Raw genomic sequence first — 22432 nt, forward strand, 5'->3', positions numbered from 1 at the left:
CGACATAAACAGTCCAACAAATCCTCTGGAGTTTAATAGCAAAGAAATCAGGTAGGTTGTTTGTATTTCATTTTGGGAAAGCACTTATGGAACAAAGAAAGATTGTTCACAATGTGGAAAAGCCAATAGAAGGTATAAGATCACAGATGCTATCACAGGCCGACCAGAGGTACCAGCATTCTTTTATAAAGAACTAAACAGCTTGTCTGCTAACTGGACACTTTTAGTGATTATTCTGCAATTAACCCATTCAAAGAATACTTTTTAGTTAGGTGCTTAAGATGTCACCAGAAATAAAAAGGGCACTTCTGCTGTTAAATAGAGTCCTTGCTGTTCCCATTTCTTGGTTCTAGAAGTCTGAATTTAAGATTCTAAAAATGAAAATTTTCATCATAGCTAAACACACACACGTCTACTCCACCATGACCGAAATAAGCAAAACCTTTTACTTTGTCAAAGCCTAGTTGTCAGCTGAACTAAGAAAGCCTTTTCTGAATTTTTTTTAACTGTCTCAGACTTAGAGCACTATAGGTCTACCTCCACAACTTTCAATAGGACTTACCTGACGTACGTTTCAGACAAAATTCTGTTTCCTCTGCTTCGGATCTTTGCTTCTCAAGGAGTTTGTTACAAGAACAGAACATCAGGCCCCACCACAGATGGGCAGAATCAGAATTTGCACTTTAAAAATATCCCCAGGTGGAGAATGAATACATATATATGTATGGCTGAGTCCCTTCGCTCAGTCTGAAACTACTACTGTTAACTGGCTATACCCCAAAACAAAATAAAAAAGTTTAAAGTCTGGAGGAAAGAAATATAGTTAGGATGGTAATATATCTGTTGTATTAAAAAGATACAAAAATATCATAGAATTAAAAGTATTTTCATTAAATCAGCATGTGATCACTGAAGCACGTCATTTACTTGGACAAATAAATTCTCCCAGACTTCTTTAAAAATATACATATCTCCAGGTGAATCACACGCACAATAAGGTCCAAGAAACACTGCTTTAAAAAGACTGCAAATGCTGCATTGTTCATTAATCTTCATAAAAGAATTCCCTTTCTTTTACTCAAGGAAAACTTCCACTTTCCAAAGTCAGTTTTCTGTTAAAAACATCAGCTTGCAAAAGGAAACACAATTCTCTTTTATATATATATATATATAACAACTTCCAGAAGTATCAGATTTCGAGGTCAGGGAAGTTCGTTTTAAGTCACTGGTTTTCAAAGGGTTGTCCGCCTGCCAACAGCACTAGCATCACCTGAGAACTTGAACCTGGTTCTCTATCAAAACACGCAGTGTGTTCTTAAAAGCTGTCCAGGTGCACACTCAAATTTGAGACTGGTGTGCAAAGTTAATTGTTCACAGAGTCACCTGGGAAGCTTGTTAAACAGTGGGTTACCCAATCCATGGCCAGATCTATGGGATCAGAATCTCTGAACAGTGAACCTGGTAAATATACATCTTGAATTAGACCCCATGTAAGTTGGAGGTAGGTGATGAGGAGATTGCACTGAGGACAGAGATTTACAGCAGTGCTTCTCAGACTCTGCTGCACATGAGAGTCATTTGGAGAACTGAGTCCAAGGTCACATTCCACACCGTAAGTCAGAAATTCTGGAGGTGGGACCCAGGTATCAGCACTGTTTTATACAAATAATTTTAATGTGCACCTAAGTTTGAGAAACACTGTTCTTAGCATTAGGAAAGAATGACAGCAGGTAGCGATGTAACATGGTGAAAAGGCTAAGTAACTACCTCTAAGTACTTTTTTTTTCAGCTGTATGGTGAGGAACCACCTAAAGATTAAAAAATAAATGCAAAGATCCTTGTGGTTTCCACTTTTAAGTGCATCCATAATGATGACTTTCCCTTGCTTTACATGCCAGATGAATTCTTTCCAGGCTTGAGAGAAGGAAAAAAAGAGTATCAGCACCAGCTGTAAGTTGTCCTACAATAAATACTTTTCCTAACTAAGGTTTTTTGCTGGAAGATAAAAAATGACTTGAGGCTGCTGGACTTGTTTAGCAGTTATGCTGTGAAAGCTCATACACACTTTCATTCACCTTCTTAGCTCATGTTGCCAAAAAATTAGGAGAAACACATGTAATGAATATTTTCACCTATAGGTGTTTTTGATTGTGTTTTTAGCAGTTACTCAGCTTCCACTGGTCTTTCTTAAAAACTATTTAGTTTTATCAGGGAAATTCTGCCATCTGGTGCTTTTGTGTGATAACAGCACGCTGTGCAGTGCTTCAGAGAAAAGTGATGTTCATGCAGTTCAACATAATGCAGAGACCAAGTAACTGTACAGTTGCCTGCAGAGACAGATAAAGCTTTAGAATGCTTCTAAGGAATTTAGCCACCCCATGCAAAGAGTTGACTCATTGGAAAAGACCCTGATGCTGGGAGGGATTGGAGGCAGGAGGAGAAGGGGATGACAGAGGATGAGATGGCTGGATGGCATCACTGACTCGATGGACTTGAGTTTGGGTGAACTCCAGGAGTTGGTGATGGACAGGGAGGCCTGGCGTGCTGCGATTCATGGGGTCACAAAGAGTCGGACATGACTGAGCGACTGAACTGAACTGAATCAGTTATTTGATTAGAAAGTAAAATTTACTTTTTTTAGAGAGAGAGTAAATGCCAAGGTAAAATTCCTTCAGTTCAGTTCTGTCACTCAGTCGTGTCCGACTCTTTTCCACTCTCCACTTTCACTTTCATCAGGCGGCTTTTTAGTTCCTCTTCACTTTCTGCCGTAAGGGTGGTATCATCTGCCTATCTGAGGTTATTGATATTTCTCCCAGAAATCTTGATTCCAACTTGTGCTTCTAATACTCTTTAAAAGGGAAAACCTGGTCTCTTTTCTGAGCAAGTAGATTTGTATGAGAGTTGTTCTTTACTGACGTGTAAAGTGGTCAGGACAGTCATGGGTCTAGGAAACTGGTATTTCTAACATTCTTGTCATCATTAAAAACTTTTAAACTGAATGCAAAGGAGGTGCATTTGAAGTCCATCTAAGAAATACTACTTGTTTGCACAAAATTTATTCAGTTAACTTCATCTTTCAGAACAGCTTAAAAGACAGTAAAGAAGTCAGTACTAATTTTAATTTCACTGCAACGTTTAGTCCTGTGTCAATTAATATAACTCTCTTACCCTTGCTAATAGCTTCACACCTCAGTCAGTCTCTTCTTTCCTCAGAATGGGCAGCCGAATCCATGTCTACCCAAATGGATCCTTGTTTGTTGGTTCAGTAACAGAAAAAGATGGCGGGGACTACTTGTGTGTGGCAAGAAACAAAATGGGAGACGATCTGACCCTAATGCACGTAAGCTTAAGACGGAAACCGGCCAAAATTGACCACAAGCACCACTTTAAAAAGCAAGTGTTTCACGGGAAAGACTTTCAGGTCGACTGCAAGGCTTCTGGCTCACCCGTGCCCGAGATATCCTGGAGTCTGCCTGACGGGACAATGATAAACAGCGCCATGCAGGCCGATGACAGTGGCCACAGGACCAGGAGGCTCACCCTCTTCCACAACGGAACCTTATACTTCAACAAAGTTGGGATGGCAGAGGAAGGAAATTACACCTGCTACGCCCAGAACACCCTAGGGAAGGATGAAATGCAAGTCCACCTAACAGTCATAACAGCTGCCCCACGGATCCAGCAGAGTTACAAGACCAACATGAGAGTCACAGCAGGAGACACTGCTGTCCTTGACTGTGAGGTTGTTGGAGAACCCAAGCCAAAAATATTTTGGCTGCTGCCTTCCAATGACATGATCTCATTCTCTAAGGACAGGTATACATTCCATAACAATGGGTCTTTGTCCATCAACGAAGTGAGACTGCTCGATTCTGGGGAGTATGTATGTGTGGCCCGGAATCCCAGCGGGGACGACACCAAAGCGTACAAGCTGGATGTTGTCTCCAAGCCTCCGTTAATCAATGGTCTGTATGCAAACAAAACTGTCATTAAAGCCACAGCTGTGAGACATTCCAAAAGACACTTTGACTGCAGAGCGGAAGGGACACCGTCTCCTCAAATCATGTGGATCATGCCCGAGAATATTTTCCTCACGGCTCCATACTATGGGAGCAGAATCACCGTCCACAAAAACGGAACCCTGGAAATCAGGAATGTGAGGCTTTCAGACTCCGCCGATTTCATCTGCGTGGCTCGGAATGAAGGAGGAGAGAGTGTGCTAGTGATACAGTTAGAGGTGGTGGAAATGCTGAGACGGCCGACATTCAGAAATCCATTTAATGAAAAAATAGTTGCCCAGCTTGGAAAGTCCACAGCACTGAATTGCTCTGTTGATGGAAACCCACCACCTGAAATAATCTGGATTTTACCAAATGGCACACAGTTTCCCAGTGGACCACACAATTCTCAGTATCTAATAGCAAGTAACGGTTCTTTTATCATTTATAAAACAACACGGGATGATGCAGGAAAATATCGGTGTGGGGCAAGAAATAAAGTTGGTTACATTGAGAAATTAATTGTATTAGAAATTGGCCGAAAGCCAGTGATTCTAACTTATGAACCAGGGACAGTTTACAGTTTCAGTGGAGACACTGTATTGCTGCCCTGTGTCTCTTTTGGAAGCCCTAAGCCACATGTCAAATGGACTTTGCCAAGTGGTTACGTAATAGATAGGCCTCAAATTAATGGAAACTACATACTGCATGAAAATGGCACCTTAGTCATCAAAGAAGCAACAGCTTATGACAGAGGAAACTACATCTGTAAGGCTCAAAATAGTATTGGTCACGCACTGATTACTGTTCCAGTAATGGTGGTAGCCTACCCTCCCCGGATTACAAATCGCCTACCCAGGAGCGTCCTCACAAGGACAGGTGTGGCCGTTCAGCTCCACTGCAAGGCCCTGGGAATCCCCAAGCCAGAAATCACATGGGAGATGCCTGACCACTCCCTGTTCTCAGCGGCAAACAAAGGGAGGACACGGAGAATTCGGCCTTTTTACCCACAAGGTACCCTGGTCATTCGGAATCCGCAAACCTCGGATTCTGGGATATACAAATGCACAGCAAAGAATTCACTTGGAAGCGATTATGCAACAACTTACATTCGAGTAATCTAACAGAACATAAAACTGCCTGAACAAAGTCAACATCTGGACAGAATTTAGTTTTTGGAAGAAGTTTAATCAAAGGCAGCCATAGGCATGTAAATGAATTTGAATACATTTACAATATTAAATTTATAATTGACATGCAAAAAAAAAGGACTTATAAATAAATGCATTATGAATTGATACTGATTTTTTTTAATGGATCTCAAAACAAACTTTTAACTTAAGGCACTTTTATTTTGCCAACAAATAACAATGAACAGTAAGAGGAAACTCTTGACCATAAAATAACCAATGTCTAATGTACCTGAATTCTTCATTAAAGAATGGACTTTCTTTTCTGTCACTACTGTTTGCCTAGTGTCCGCCTTCTATCAAGGTCACAAGCATGGCCCTGAGGACAAGACACAATGGAAAGGATTAAATCTGCGGTCTTGATGTAAGTTTGCCATCCTGATGTATAAATATTGCAGTTGTTTTATAAATATTTTACTAAAACCCACAGAAACTAAGCATTGTTCTATAATTCACCATTTTGTACATACTGAAAATTTTCATTGATGGGGAATACAAAAAAATGTTTTAATAACTGCATTTAAAAATAAATGCAGGCTGACTTTTCCTCTTGTAAAAAGCAACTTAACACCCACACATCAAAAATGTGAAAAGAGGGGTGATAACATCTATCCCAAATAAAGCCATTAAAAAGCTTTTAAAATACATCGACACTTCTTTATAACTTCAAAATCTAGCTCAGGCACCCCTGGTTTGGAATTGTTCATAAGGAAAATCTTCTTAGGAGGAATCACTGCTTTATGAGCATTTATTTCATAAGTGAGCATCCTTTATGTGGTAGGGATATGTTTGGGAAAATTTGGACTGATTACATATAATAAAGTGTCACTGTACTGATCATCTCTACAAAATCTTACTTTTTGTAATTCACTGAATTTATTTATATCACGTGCTTAATTCAACCTGAATTAATTTAAGGACATTATGATTAATCTTTTCTAACTCTAGAGACTAGCATTTTCCAGTGTAATTTCTCCAGCATCTATTTAAATATTTGTCTATTATTTAAGAAGAATTATAGGAGCCTTAATAAATGAAAAATGAGAAAATGCCATCAGTTTTGCTCAAGTATCTCAGCACACAAAACTGAGAACTACGTTTGCCCCTGTGTATCATTTTAGGAAGATGGGGGGTGGGGGACGCTTCACTGTGTCTTCATCACACCAAGTTTCGGCTTGCTCCACCTTAAGAGGTAACCTGTTTCCTACTTTCTCTGGTTTTGGTATCCGGTGACCACAAGTGGTCAAAGGATACTCATTCTAACAGAGATCTCATTCTATTTCCGGGCCAAGAAGGATCAATCAGAGGACAAATGGAACCCTTTTAGGGAGGGGCCTACAGTGTAAACAGGTATATGAAAGGGCTTCCTATGTCAAGCTCCATTCTATTTCAAAGTCTTTAACGGGAACTGAGGGCTCCATTTTTCCTAAGATAACTTCCTCTCTGTCTCACCAAGCAAATTATCAGGTTTTTCCGAAGGACAGAGTTATCCTTTGTGATCATTTCAAGATAAATTAATGCATATTCTAAAAAGAAAACAAAACTCACATGAGAGAGGATTAAGTGGAAGGAAATATAAGAACAGATTGAAAATTCTGGTTTCTCTCTGTATAGTACACAGGGGAAAACCGGTTCTAGGTGTTTTCCTCAACTCTCTGTAGAATCTTCAAATCATACGGCCTTACCATATCTTAGCTTTCCCACCTAAAAAATAGGAGACGACAACAAAAAGGTATGCCCCACAGCCTTCATGTGCAAAATGATTAATAAATTAATTTCACTAACTTCTGTAAAATATAAAGTGCATACAAATGCTATGCAATTATAACACTCATTCTTCAAACAGTCTTACTGCTGTTTGCAATATTGAGCTACAAATATATATGGTTCAAACTGAAAGTGGCATTTCAAACATCAGTAATTCTTGAAAAGACGAAAAATAACAATCAGGACAGAACATGACTCGTACTCACTAGGCACGACATTCACATTTCGGTTGTTTGTGCCAAGGCAGTCATTATATATTACTTTGAAGAAAAATAACTTTATGAACTCTATCACTCTGAAAAGGGGAAAAAAACAAGAAAACCAAACCTGATATACAAAACTAGCTGAAATGTCAAGATTCATCTGAAAGCAGATAGAACATGTTAATTTAGTGAAAAGAATGGTCTTTAATGTTTTGGCAAAGTCTTTCTCAGCCCGGAGTAAACATGAAATGAGTGGGCTGGAGTGAAATTGTTTCACAGTGTACAAAGCGGTTCACATGGATGCTGCCACAGCAAAGTAAGCGGACATGGATTTGAGGTCATTTGCATGAGTCAAACTTTGCAATGAGTAACTCACCTAGGAAGATATAAATTATTTAGATAATGATTTGCAAAGGAAATGATCTACTGAAGTTGTACCAGCTACATTTTAAAAAAGTAGTTCTACATGGTTTGCTCATTATAGACAAATCTATTCACAGTATGTGCGACTATATTACATGTAAATTCATATGGCAAAAGAAAATGAATTAACACAGAACATGGGAAAATATCCCCCACATGTTTTAAAATGCCCTGCAATTTTTCACATTCAAAATTTTATGCATCTAAGTCTAAAAAAATATTATATGGAATACTCTTAAGTTACACAAACTGATAATAATTTACTGTATTTTTTACTCTAATAGGAGCAAATTACCACATACTTGAACAAAGTTAAAATAGTTACTATTTCTTTATAATAAATTTGATGTATAATTTACTTTACTTGTGCTTTTTGCACCAATTTATAAATACAGTATATGCAATACACAACCAAGACAGACACCAACATTAATAATTAAATTCAAAATAGCAAATACTTACCATATAAAATAAACAGCAAATACATCTCTTATGAAAACCAGAGCCCTCTGGACTTGGGGGCCATACTCTGGAAACCATGTCAAGTTTGAGCACTGTGGAATCTCAGGCCAGCTGCGAGATTTTTTTTCCCCTCAAGTTGGCATACAGGTTCAGGAGAACCAAAACTGGACAGAGTCATTTTTGCCAAATCTGGCAAACAGTTGGATCGATTCCACTGTGGTTCATTCCGGCCTTTAGAATTTACATGCTGTACCTTCACAAAGACTCTGGTCAATGATCTTGCCATGGAAAAATTTAGTACAGCTACTCCTAACGGGTTTCCGTGTACCTCAGGGTGGCTCTCACAGAAGCCCTGGGTTAAGTTCTTGGTCTAAGAAGTTTAAGTTCTAAGCAACAATCTGTTTCAGCACCTTTTGACCACAACAAAAGCAAAGAAAAATCCTACATAAATAAGAACGCAGTTCATAAAGTGCTTATGAAATTACAAATATTTTAAATTAGAGCAATGCAAATTCATGTCCACTTCACCACCAAAGGTGACTGCAGAGTAAATGGATCACCTTCCTGCCAAGATCTGACAAGCCTTTCCAATCAGTAGTTTGGTCCAGCACAGGTTGCCAAAAAAAAAAAAAAAAAAACCATCAATGATACATAAATATTTTAAATCCACCATAATTCCTTCTTTCTATAACTACGAGATTCAATAAGAGCACCAATTTTAAAACGTCTGCTACCAAACTCCTCCTGCAGTAGGCCCACACGTCTACATTTTTAAACCTACTTTTCAAGTTGAATGAAATGAAACCAAACCACACCCTTTCCTTTACTTTTTGTTTCAACACCTTTGTATGAAATGTGGCGTAAAATACAGGAAAACTTTTAAAGAAATGAAAAAACAGACATTTCCAAAGATGACTAATGCAGTAAATGTGATTTTCTATTTTTCAGTGCAAACAAAAAAGTTTGTATCTTTGTCCTCTTCCAGACTCAGAAGTGTGAAGGATGCCCGTAGGGAGTCACTCCTTGCTGTGGCTGGTTACCTAGTGAGAGAAAAAAATTCAAACAAAATTGCAGATGCAAAATGATGCTACATAGAGATGGTATGCACGTGTCACTGCTTTCAGTACCAGCCTCAGGAACAGGAGAACAGACTGGCCCGGGAGTCTAACACTAGACAGACACTTGAGTGGCCAGGTCTTAACAGCACCCTTGGATTCATTCTGCAGAGAGGCCAGCTCTACATCACAGTCCCATACCTGCCAGCAAAAGGCCTTGGGATGTGGGTAACTGGCCCATCAAAAGTCTCTATCCCTGAACCACCTAAATACTAATATTAAAAAGGACTGTTAAGTATCATAAAACATTAAAGGTTCTCAAAACTTCATAAAAGTACATCAGAGATTCTACTTTAACACTGACATTGTAATAGTTGAAAGAGAAGTAGCTTGAAGTGGGCAGTTTCCTGGAAATGGCCATAGATACATCAGAGAGAACTAGGCAAGAGTGTATGCGCGTGAGAGAGGCTGCGTGTATGAGATGCGAGCGTATGCCTATGCACATATGTCTATGCACACAGACAAAGAACCATGCACAGGTTCAAAAAAGTGACACAGGCTTAGAAACAGCTACTGCTCGCACAACTCTGGTGGGACTGTTCAAATCCAGAGGCCCCATGCAAACAGACTATGGCATAAACGGAGCCCTCTAGAGATGTGCAGTGGGCAGCTCAGCTCAGTCGCCCTTATTCAACAAAGGAGACGAGCGCCACTGCTAGTGTCAGGCAGCAGAATCTATACCGTGGTTAAAAGGTGGCTCTGGAACGAGTCACTCTGAGTTTTAGTCCCAGCTGTTGGCAGAATAACCTTGGGCAGACACGTCAGTGTCCCTGTTCTCTAGTTGTTTTCTCATGTGTAATATGGGAATAGCAATAATACCTTATCGCAGGTAAAGAATCTGCCTGCAATGTGGGAGACCAAGGTTCAGTCCCTGGGTTGGTTAGATCCCCTGGAGGAAGGCATGGCAACCCACTCTAGTATTCTTGCCTGGAGAATCTCATGGACAGAGGAGCCTGACGGTCTACAGTCCGTGGGGTCACAAAGTGTCGGATACAACTGAGTGACTAACATGAGGTGGTGTAGAAATTAAGTGAATTAACACATGTAAAGTCATAGTAACTGGGGGCCCCAAACCTGCCCTCTAACACACTTGAGGGCATCAGCCAAGATGCTCTCGGGGGCATCTAGCTTTGCAAGAAAAGAACCTATTGTTTCTTGGGGTCCCCCAGATGGAAAGAAACATTCCAAGACTCAGATGGAAGCAACAGGAAAACATCTTTGCTGAACTCAAGGAAAAGACTAAGGGCTTTTGCAGGAAAAGAAGCCTTCAAACCAAGACTGAACACAGTAGGGACAGCCAGGACTAAAGCAAACAGGAAAGCAGCGAGGAAGACTGTGGTTTTTGAGGAGCGGCCAAGCGTGTGCAGCTCCACCTCCTGGAAGCCATGTGTTTCTGAGGGAGCATACTTACTGGAAAGCTGCTTCTGGAGCTGCCGCACCAGGGCAGCCGTCTGCTGTTGCTGCTGGGTCTGCTGCAAGCCTTGCCTGGGGAACTGTCATCGGGAGAAAGGAGAGAGTCAGCACCGATCAAAGATAAGAACAGAAAGCCTGCAGCCACGCCTGGTCCACACCTGGCCTTCACCTGAAAGTGCCTGATGCATTCCAAACCCATCTCCAGGTGCGGACGTAGCCTTTACCGGAGGAGCCCTGAGGAAGGAGTCCAGCGGTGCCCAGTGGTTCACAAATCCTTGTTCCCTCACCCATCACCAGCTGACTAGTTGGTGTCACTACATTCCAAACCATTTGCAGCAGCAAACTGAAAGCTGCCTGGTGGGAGGATTGGGTCAAGTTCCACAGGCCTGGCCTTGGGTGAATGGAGACAAGAGTGTGGGTGCAGAGGCCTGGACCCCACTGGGACTGCACCTTCCTGCTGGTGGAGGAGGGGAGTTGGGTAGGGTGAGACCAGAGAGGCACCGAGGAGGACCACACTTCGAGGAGGCGCTGGCTTCCAGAGTCCTGCGTGTGCAGAATAATCCGAGGGCCTGAGTGCCCTGGTTCTAGCCATTAAGTTGATTCAAGAAATTGCAGTAGTTATTCCAAAGAGGGGGAAAAAAACCTATGTGGCGGAAGTAAAATCACCTTTGATTAACATCATTCATAGTGCTGATTTACTTTTTTCCTTAACCTTCAGATTTCAGAGTGTCACTCTAGTCTTCCTTTCTACCTCTCCCCCGCTTCTTTCAGCCGGGCCTATGACTGTCCTAACAAAGGACGCGTTCTGATGCAAGGTTATCTTAATCACGTACACATTGGAATTAATCAACTTACCTCCACAGGCCCATCCCCCACCCACCTCAGGATGGAGTGCTGGCCCACTGACCTCCTGACCTCTAAGCGGGGATGGGGTGCACCCTGGAGATGGCAGGGCAGAAGCAGAGTCAAATCTCTGGTGTGTTTTCCTTTGCTTGGGAATAATGTGTTGGGTGTTCTCCTCCATTGCTATGACATCCAACAAATGAGTTATCCAAATCCAGGTGCTTTTCTGGATTCCAGGACACCAAAGTGCGTAAACATAGTCCTTGCCTCCTGCCAGCTGTGTCCTGACACCTGTGACACCACTATCAGTGAGCAAAGGGACAAGTACCAAGGCAACACTGAGCTTAAACCTGCACTGCCGACCGACAGGCTCCACAGACACACAGGCCTTCCTCTGACTGACAGAACACAAACCTTCCTCTCTACCAGCTCTGGCAGAACAGCCTGCAGCACTGCCCAGGCCCCTTTTGAGCATGTGGACGGAACAACGCGTTCCGGATGGCAAACACAGAGAGCATCAGCAGCCGGTGGATTTCAGAGTATTTAGCAGGTATGTATTTGCAAGCTAACTAGCAACTTCCACTGAGCCTTTTTTTTTTTTTTTTAACCTGCACTAGTTTTTCTTCTCAGTGAAAAAAAGAAATCAAAAGTATTAGTGCTGTTACCACAAATCTCCCAAGAACCCCTTCCCCATACCTCCTTCCATAAGTATGACTTCTCTTTTTCCTTCAGGTTGGGGGGCGGGGGTGGGGCATGGATCCATACTCATACAAAGGAAGGCAATCTGGCTCAATTAAAAACTGGACCCAATTTTTTTCACTTGAAAAGAATAGTAATATTATCTGGCTAATTTGGAGTTCCAGAGGCATTCTAAAAAATTTCTGACTGGAACATATGAACTCCTTGAGGAAAATTATATGATAATTCCAACCTTGTCTTTGATTAAAAGTTAATGCAATTATTTAAGTATCTATTTCTGCCATTACACATATTTTTAAAAGCAAGTGTTCAACACAGTATGATATTGACATAACAGTTAATTTTAAAGGCCATTTTTCCAAAGCTTTCTGTTAGCATGCTTTCCTGGCCACCCAACTATGGCAACCTGAGTTCAAGATGAAAATTACAGAGCATGATAGTGTAAACATTATCTTCTTAAAAGCTGGAAGCAACTTTAAAGGAAAAAATCATAGCCTGCTAACAGAGTTAATTTAATCATAACAACTCATGAGCTTTAAAAGTATTTTTCAAATCAACAACCATAATACAGACCAAAGCCTGGATGCCAAATCTAATTCTTCAGCAAGGGCACCCACTCTTTTCCAGATCTCTTCCTTCACAGAAGACAAGTGACTTAAGTAAGCAAACGACAACTCCGGATTTAATTTCTAAGCACGGGCTTTTCTCATATTTTCTTTCTTAGAGGAAAGTTCTATTTTCTGATGACACTTTCTGAAAAAGCACTGGTTCTGTTGTGAGTCCGTTTTGACTCAGGTACACTTACAGAAATGACAAGCCTTGCCCACAGGGGTGTTGATGATGACTGTCCACATGACCCAGCTGCTGTTGCCAACAAGGGAACAGCCTGATAAAGAACTTGTAGTCAAAAGCAGTAAATCAAATACAAATGCACTTTGAGGTTCCCTGCATTCAATTTCCTCTTCCAAAGCTTCCCATACTTCTCCTACTCCTCTTGACCTCTGTTAGGGGTTGAATTATTTTCCCCCCAAAAGATTCACTAGCATCCTAACCATCAGTACATCAGAAAGTGACTTCAGTTGGAAACAGAGTCTTTTTTTTAAAAAAGGGAAATTTGGACACAAACACAGGAAGAACGTCATGAAAGGATGAAAGGGAAGATTGGGTGATGTGTCTGCAAGCCGAGGAATGCCCAAGATTGCCAGGAAACATTCAGAAGCTCAGAGAGAGGTGTGGCTCAGACTCTCAGGAGAAACTGGCTCCACCAACTCGATGATCTTGCACTTCTAGCCTCCAGAATGGTGAGACCATAATTTTCTGATTGTTCAAGCCACACCCGTGGTGGTATATCACTACAACAGCCCTGACAAACAAACACCACCTCACCAGGCTTCCACCACTTTCCCGGGGCCCAGACTGACATCTAACAGCCTTCAGTGATTCTACGCCATCTGGCGGCAGGAAGCAAGCCTGGCACATCACCTCTGTGCTCTGCGACCTTCGGCACCGTGCTGGCCTCCACTGCACATCTCAGTATACACATGCAGACTTGGGAATGTCACCAGACAGCAGGAGGGCAAGTCATGAGGAGGGCGGTGGCATGTTTGCACCATCCCTTCTCCCCTGAGTCTGCAGGAAGGACAGCTGTGAGTGAGTCAGAGCTGGTGTCTCTTCAACAGCCAGTTTACCACTCTGTCACTAGCAAGCAAACAAGCAGGAGAGGAAGAACACTAGCCAGTAACAAGAACTGGATCTGCTAGAGATGATTATAATAAATCTTAGAACTAATAAGAAAAGGAACTGTACCCAAAGATAAAAAGAAATACATTGTGTTAAAATTGCTGAGGCTTTGTCATGGCTCTTCTGAAAATACACAACTAGAACCTTTCTCTTATACTTCTATTTTCTTTCACTGTGAGAGGAAAGAAAAAAAAAGAGCAATGGAATATATAACAAAATATCCCCAGCATCACTAACTTGCAACTAGGAATGATCTAAATGTTCAACAGTAGGTAGGGTGGTTAAACAAGTAATAGCAGAGCAGTACAATGGACCGACTTCTTCACAGCTATTCACAATGACAAATATGCATTATATTAATAAGCTTAAGAGGATATGTAAATAAGCATGCTGTAATTAAGCATGCAAAAAAGAATTATACTAATGCAAAAGTCCAAGATCACTGGTCATCCCTATAACTTCGAATTTGGAAATTATCTGAAGTCTATCACTCTAAGTGATAAGTTTCTCAGTTCATCTTAAAACTTAGGATGTACAACACATCTGCCTTTGTACGCATAGCTGCCAACTAGATTATAATGTATTGGGCTTCCCAGGTGGCTCAGTGGTAAAGAATCTGCCTGCAATGCAGGAGACCTGAGTTCAGTTCCTGGGTTGGGAAGATCCGCTGGACGAGGGCATGGCAACCCACTCCAGTACTCTTGCTTGGAGAATCCCATGCAGAGAGGAGCCTGGCGGGCTACAGTCCATGATGTCTCAAAGAGTCAGACACAACTGAAGCTGCTAAGTAGCAGCAGCAGATTATAATGTATTGCTCTAAATATCAAAATAAAACATTGTGCTTCTCAAGGTAGCTTTTTAAAAGCTAAAAAAAAAAAAAAAAAGCCTACTGTGGATTTTACTTTCTATTTAGATTACTGTGAATGGAGGTGTTTGTTTCTCTAGAATTATTTTCCTTGGAATACACTGAAGAAGAATCATGAGCCTGACATGACTGACCCACTAAGTGGGATAGAAGTGTCTTAAGCCAGTGAGTGAAATACAACCAGCTGCATTAAAACATATCAATACTGACTTAGAACCCTGAATGTGTGATATATGTTCTCTACACACAAAAAATTATTAAACATTATGAAACTATTAGAAGAGTAGAAAGGTACTAAATTTTGCTGTATGCTGCTACTGCTGCTAAGTCACTTCAGTCGTGTCCGACTCTGTGTGACCCCATAGACATCAGCCCACCAGGCTCCTCTGTCCCTGGGATTCTCCAGGCAAGAACACTGGAGTGGGTTGCCATTTCCTTCTCCAATGCATGAAAGTGAAAAAGTGAAAGTGAAGTCGATCAGTCGCGTCAGACCCTCAGCAACCCCATGGACTGCAGCCCACCAGGCTCCTCCATATGCTTAATTCTAGTGCAATATGGGACCTGGGTCTCCTCTCAGTTCTGTATAAGTGGACCTTCTACTAACAATTATAACAAAAATAGTTTGAAGTTAATTTCCACCCCAGTCATATAATTTTAACTTTGTGATAGAATAAAAATTTTTTTTTCCAGTCAGTTCAGTCACTCAGTCATGTCTGACTCTTTGAGACCCCATGGACTGCAGCACGCCAGGTTCCCTGTCCATTGCCAGCTCCCAGAGCTTACTCAAACTCATGTCCATTGTGTCGGTGATGCCATTCAACCATCTCATCCTCTGTCGTCCCCTTCTCCTCCAGCCTTCAATCCTTCCCAGCATCAGGGTCTTTCAAATGAGTCAGTTCTTCCCATCAGGTGGTCAAAGTATTGGAGTTTCAGCTTTAGCATCAGTCTTTCCAATGAATATTCAGGACTGATTTCCTTTAGGATTGATAGACTGGATCTCCTTGCAGTCCAAGGGACTCTCAAGAGTCTTCTTCAACACCACAGTTCAAAAGCATCAATTCTTTGGTGCTCAGCTTTCTTTACAGTCCAACTCTCACATCTATACATGACTACTGGAAAAACCATAGCTTTGACTAGATGGACGTTTGTTGGTAAACTAGTGTCTCTGCTTTTTAATGTGCTGTCTAGGTTGGTCATAGCTTTTCTTCCGAGGAACAAGTGTCTTTTAATTTCATGGCTGCGGTCTATTACATTTCAAGGATTTCTTTAAAAATGAAGATCAAACTGGCCAATGCAGGGGTGTATTAAATTCCCTCAGGGTGTCCTACTTCCATCTTATGGGGGCATTATCAGCCCATCCCCACCTAACTGCACTCTATCCCACCTAATATACCAGAGCCCTGGCCACACTGTTCCTTCTTACTAAAAACTGAAAAACCACCCATCTTTCAAATTCTGTCTTGGAAAAGAATCTACATCAGTGTTTTCCAAAGTGTGAGAGACATGCAGTCATACAGCTTATCTCAGGCATGGTGCTCATTCACTCAACTCCCATGGCTGAATTACCTGCAGAGTAAGTACTTATTTTCACAGGTATTTCCAACACATGACAAGTGATGTGCCCACTACCATTGATAGCAGTGATAAAACGCTTCTTTTTAGAATATGTTCAAGGAAATAGGAAAAGAGGCAATTTAAAGAAAAACAGTAGGTAAATAATAAAGAAGGAATATGGCACTGGCAAAAGTAAAAACTATTGAGGTTTGGCACACGCTGCTTGATACTATGCATAACATTTCAGAATTTGGTTTACAAAGTCACAGAAGCAAATTATAAGATTACATGAAAAATTCACAAAATTACATGAATTCCATGAAAATTCTTGAAGCAAATGCTAACACAGGCTAAAATTGGGAGTTTCTTTTACATCAATAAAGATAATACTTTAGAAAGTACTCTCACGTTTCTTTGGGATTACTCAAAGGAAACTCAAAGCCAAGTACAGCAATATTCTAAGCATACCCATTATTAGTTATCATTTTAACACTGTTTACAAAAAATTTGGTTTCTCAATATAAACATTTAGTCCATAGAATGCAGAGGTCTGAAGAAATTTGAAGAGGAAAAATTATATGACCTAAGAACCCTAAATATTTATTTATACCTTCCATGAAAACAAATATACTGACTACAATAATAACACAATCCTTCTCTGATAAAGTTCTAGGGAGAAACTGGCAGGGTATATTTAGGTTTTTTCAGTTCTTAACAATCTTATGGGACATGAAAAAATGCAATCTGCCTTTGAAGAACCCCAGCAAAAAAAGAATAAAGAAGAAGAAACCCGCATGTTTGGTTTTGAAATGCTAGGCCTTACCAGAGGCTGCTGGGGCTGCATTGTTTGGAGACCAAGGGTCTGACTCTGGGTCTGCGAGGTACCCTGAGGCTGGGGAGGCTGCTGGGGCTGGGGGGGCTGCTGGGGCTGCTGCATCTGGAAAGAAAGAAAAATAATTACACAGCTAAAGTAGGAGGTTAATATCATTCCATGGAGAAGGAATGCCATTGCAACCCACTCCAGTATTCTTGCCTGGAGAATCCCAAGGACAGAGGAGCCTGGCAGGCTACAGTCCATGGGGTCGCAAGAGTCAGACATGACTGAGCAACTATACCACCACCACAATATCATTCCAATTTCCTCCCCAATATATCTTCTGATTATTCTGTTCTAACAAAGATGACAGGCACCTGCCTCCTCCATACTTTTCTCGCCACACATCATTCATCTTCAAGGGCAATACCCAAGTCTGCTCCTCCACACACTCTCAGACTGCTCCAACACTAAGAATCTCCTCTACTGTAGTCACAGTGATCATAGTCTAAACCACCTGACACCGTCCAGGGACATTCTTTGTACTTAACCATTTCTATTCCTTTAGTGCCATTTGCCCTTCCACACATTTGATCCCATCTTATGCTACCAGGTGAGACAAGGACTGCTCACTAGATATCTTTTCATCCCTTATGACACCCAAAGGAACTCCTGAATTTTTTTTTTTTTTTTTTAAAGAAGATTTAGATGTGAGAAGTTCTGGTGTAAATTACCAGCATAAAATTGTAAGCTTATGTCCATGAATGTTGGCTCAAATATATGGCTCTTGGAAAACAGCTCCAAATCACAAAAGAAATATAAACTAGACATCCATCTGGTGGGACACCACAGAGGAGCAGAAAATATTAGGAGGCAGTTTGTCTCAAACTTTAAAGTCTCCTCCACCCAAACACTTCATCCTGATGATGTTAGCATCTGACTTCTTTTTATCTTCTGCATTTTCCACTTGGTTGGCATACTCTCTCCCAAATTATCTTCTTTAGGGCAAGGTAATCAATGGCTATTGTCAGATGGCATTTTTCTCTAAGTGACAAGGGTCCGGGATTTGGAATCCGAGCTGAGGTCTGGGTGGGCCATTTCCACCATGAAAAATACAAGTTGGATCAGAAATACAGCAACTGCAATAGGAAGCTAATTCTCCATTTGGCTCTCTGTGAGCCTGTTCAGGAAAAGTCAACCCAACTTTGTAATTGTTAATCTATCTCTTTATGGAGGAAGCTAATCACCATAAAAGGAATAAATGTAAATTGGATACAGAAACAAATAATTTTTCCTAATCTCCAAGAAATGTGCTGGTAATGAAAAAATTATTAGAAGGACATTATCATGTGAATTGGGTTAAAAAGTACACGGTAACCAATAAGAAAGATTCTCAAAATTTGCAGTAAAAAATACTAGTGGAAGATAGGAAGTGGTAAATAAATACTGTAACAACTTTCCTCAATGATTTGGAAATGAGAAGTTTTAAAACAGAGGGAAATGTAAACACCAGTCATAGAAAGTTCTGAAACCTATCCTCAGAACTTGGGGAAACTGTGATTCAAGAAAATATCACCACAAGTATTAACAGTCATATTAACAATAGTATTACCAAATAAGTGCTTTACTTGTATTTGCTTATTAGATTTTCACTATACATGTAACAAGTGGGCACTATAATCATTTCCATTTTACTTATGACAAAGCTAAAGATTAGAGGGCTTCTGACCACGTTGGAGATTATATGTATGCCGTGAGTGGGGCTGGCCATCTGTAGGCCACACTCCCTGAAATCAATTACCTTTTCTAAATTTTCCACATGTTAACGGTGAAAACTGGGATGTAATTCACAGCATCTTATAATTGTGAAGCACAGTTTTGTTGAAGACTTGTGTTGGCTTCAACTGTCCACCTGATGGCACTGCCAACCAGAATTCTTGGGATCATACTGAATTCAGATCTGAAACCCATTTCAGCTAATGGTTCAAATATTTTCTTCCCACCATCAGTGTCAAGGTTGAGACATGAAAGTTCCTCTGCTGCCCTTTTCTGCATGACTGGTTTATTTCTCATTGACCTCACATGAAGACTATAACCCTTGGGTACCCCAGTTTTACTGGAGTTCCCATTCCTGGTGTTGCTTTCTTCTCCTTTCTTAGAAATACATAAAAGGACAATGCATCTTAAGTTGGATTGTTGATAAGGTTAGAGTCCACTGTATAAACTCATCAAGCAATTTCCAATCCAATAACACAGGACAAGCTTGCTGATAATAAAGACAGATGGAACTGGCAAACATAATAGCTTGCATTCCCTAAACAAGGGAGGCAGAAGTCAGAATGTGTCAAGAGGAAGAGTTCTTTACTTAGGAGACTCAAATATTTATGATGAACAAGCAAAGGGGACAACTGTCTGGATGCTACCAGAGACAAGATGAAATATCCCTTTGAAACATCCTCCTTACGTTACTCCAGCTTCACAGCCCAATCAAACTAGAGATGTTAAACAAAACATTTACAGGCATTACAGGCCCCTCTAGAAATATGATGGAAACTCTGGACAGCTCAATTAAAAAAAAAGAAAAACACACACAAGAAATTTTGAACTCAAATCACATCGTCTATAGTTAAGCAGTGACTGGGGAAACTGAGGCTTACACTATTAAGATAAAGGCATCCAGTTACCCTCCCAAACCTTTGGGAGCAGCAAAGGGATGTCTACATTAAGTACTCTCCTGCCTACTACAACCAGGTGGATGCACAGAGGAAGGAAGACCCCTGCCAAATTGGAACTAAATGACACCAATTTAGCTCCTAGTGTCAAATACACAGGATTCCTTGGAACTCGGAAATTATATAAGAACAGTCGGAAGCGTCTGTTCTTTCTTAAGGCTGCTAAGGATTCTGCCCACAAATCACTCACTCCCAGCCCCCTACCTGGAGAAGCCTCTGCTGCTGTCGAACCTGTGGCTGTCTGGGTCTCATCGGGTCCTGAGACAAGGGCACTGAGGGAAGGTTTGGATGTGCGGAAGTCAGCACCGCATCGATTCCTCCACCCACCAGAGGGCTCTGCTGAAGCGACTGATGATTCAGCCTGGTAAAGAAGAAAACTTGTTTTCAGGCCCAAGTGTGCTGTCAAAGTTTTTAATCAGTGCCGTGGGAGCCGTACATACACTCACAAAGAAACCATCATGGTCAATAATCACTTTGAACAATTCAAATGCAATAAAGGGCAGCGGTTAAGGTCTCCTAGATTCTCAGGGACACCTGGTATCCCCTGACAAAGGACAGCAAGTATACTTACTACTTACAGTGAGATTGCAACATGGATAAACTACTTTTTAAAAATGTTCTGATAGTTTCTAATAAGTGACATTAACCGAGCATTTTACCTGGAGCAGGCGCTGTGGGAAAAATTTGAAATCTGTTATTTCGCTTACTACCCCTACAGCCCTCCTTCGTGTTCAGCAGTTTCGTTAGCCCTACTTTTAAAGTGAGAAAACAGAGCTAGAGAAGTAGTTACCAAAGGTAGTAAGATAGCAAATGGCACAGGTGGGATTTAAACTCAGAACTTTGGGGCTCTGAAGTTCAATTTCTTAGGCAGTATGGTATGTTGCCACTTACTAGACAAATAAATATAATGCATGTTTTCTAAATTTATTCATGTTCCCAAATGTGCTGCCATTAACCGTGCCAATTTTCCAAACAGTGATTACTTGGAGTTGACCTGCACTCTTTGATGGTAACACACAAGAGCAAAGCTGCTGTCCATGGGAGAGCAACATTCCGACATGCTGCAGGAAACTCAATTCCCCTAGACTGATGCCATACAACAGAATATTCTACGCTGACTGCATCTGTGCTCTCCAGTAAGACAGCCACTGGCCACCGGCTACACAAGTTCTGGGTCTCAGGGCAAAAAAAGAATGCAGGGCTCTCTGATCAAAAATGAGTAAGAATTTCAAGTGAGTGACAGCAGAGCATTAATAGCGACCACACAGGCCTCTCTAAACACACAGTCCTGCCTGACTGCACAGATCACATATCTTCAAAGCTGGTCCTGTTAGCCACATGTGGTTAATGAACACTTGAAATGTTACTACTGTGACTGAGAACTGAGGAACAACATTTTTAAACTTAACTTTGATTAGTCTAAATTAAAACAGCCCACGTGGCTAGTAGCTACTCTAACAGACAGTTCAGTTATACGCTATGTCTATAACTTCCAGCTAAGCAAGAACTGAGTAAGAGACATTCATGGCCCTGTTTTGCTAGCCATTTCTAAAGTGGAAAAGGTAAAAACTGAGATATGTAACAGAACTGTTGTGCACGCTACATACGATGAGAATTGTAATCACAGGCTTTAAGGTGCCAATCAACATATTCTAGTAAGGCACTGCTAGGGACAAGCAACAATTTTTTTATCAATTAAAAAAAGGTTTTAACAATTTAAAACCTTTTTATAAAAGAGAAGGAAAAAAAGAACACTGGAGCTAACATAGTGTTATCACTAAAAAATATTACACAAATACTAAGGGAGATGTGAGTCAAACAACAAGCCTTGAATGAAATACACAAGGTGAGGCACTGCTTCTTTTGAACTACAATCCGGATGCTGCTAAAAATGAGATGACAGAATGAAAACGGTGTGGAAATATGCAAACTCATAAGAACAATTATGAAACACCATGTCCTAAGGGAAGCACAGTAAAGATCAGGATTTGAGTGGCCACCACTGTAATCATTTCCACATGCATCACCTCTGGGAGCCGGTCAGGGGATGCAGGTATGGTGACGCCTGCTGCTGAACATAGCCGCTCGGCGGCTGCTGCATCTGTCTGAGTCTTTCCATGAGCGCTGGGTTGGAGTGAGCGGCCGGATAGGTTCTGGAATTATAGGTAGGAGACAGGACCACGCTGCCAGCCTGCTGCTGAGGGGTCTGCTGCAAAGGCATCTGGGTTCCATACATTGTGTAGCCCTGGGGCATGGTCTGCAGGCAGGCACAAGGGAAGAAGTCAACGTTTCCATTTACCAGCTTTCCTATCACTAAGACACACAGGGCAAAAACAAAGCCAGGAGGAGCTCCCTGAGATGTGCTGTTCTCCAAGGCTCTTTTAACTCAAAATATGAGGAAGACTACTCTGGAGGCCAAAAGAAGAGTCATAAAATTATAGGATGAACTTGTGTACTGATTCACCAGAAAGTTCAATTACAAAACATGAATCCTCATTTGGTTAAGCAATCATTTTTAAGCTCAGATGCTTGTTTTCAGGAAAGGAAAGGCATGTTTCTGCATAGAAATAATCAGGCAAGCATGCATACCTCTAGTGCACACATGATATCAGTG

At 41.1% G+C, this 22432-nt stretch overlaps 2 protein-coding genes across 9 annotated transcripts in view; one reads left to right on the forward strand and one right to left on the reverse strand.

Moving 5' to 3' along the window:
• The window catches only part of IGSF10 (immunoglobulin superfamily member 10), a 26055-nt gene extending 20596 nt beyond the window's left edge, over positions 1 to 5459 (forward strand). Inside the window, exon 8 of one of the 2 annotated variants that reach the window (XM_019960697.2) lies at positions 3214 to 5459. In XM_019960697.2, the coding sequence (XP_019816256.2) occupies positions 3214 to 5122 (1909 nt within the window). In that variant the 3' untranslated portion in view covers positions 5123 to 5459. Of the gene's footprint in view, positions 1 to 3197 lie in introns of both variants that reach the window. The other variant, XM_019960706.2, reaches the window with a different exon arrangement.
• Positions 5166 to 22432, reverse strand: part of MED12L (mediator complex subunit 12L) — a 506270-nt gene continuing 489003 nt past the window's right edge. For all 7 annotated transcript variants that reach the window (XM_070768376.1, XM_070768473.1, XM_070768425.1 and 4 more), the window contains 5 exons: positions 21846 to 22075; positions 20023 to 20179; positions 17096 to 17209; positions 10570 to 10651; positions 5166 to 9083 (listed from right to left, as the gene is read on the reverse strand). In XM_070768376.1, coding sequence (XP_070624477.1) covers positions 9031 to 9083; positions 10570 to 10651; positions 17096 to 17209; positions 20023 to 20179; positions 21846 to 22075 — 636 coding nt within the window. In that variant the 3' untranslated portion in view covers positions 5166 to 9030. The remainder of the gene's footprint in view (positions 9084 to 10569; positions 10652 to 17095; positions 17210 to 20022; positions 20180 to 21845; positions 22076 to 22432) is intronic.

This window comes from Bos indicus, chromosome 1 (assembly GCF_029378745.1).
Source record: "Bos indicus isolate NIAB-ARS_2022 breed Sahiwal x Tharparkar chromosome 1, NIAB-ARS_B.indTharparkar_mat_pri_1.0, whole genome shotgun sequence".
Classification (NCBI taxonomy): Eukaryota; Metazoa; Chordata; class Mammalia; order Artiodactyla; family Bovidae; genus Bos; species Bos indicus.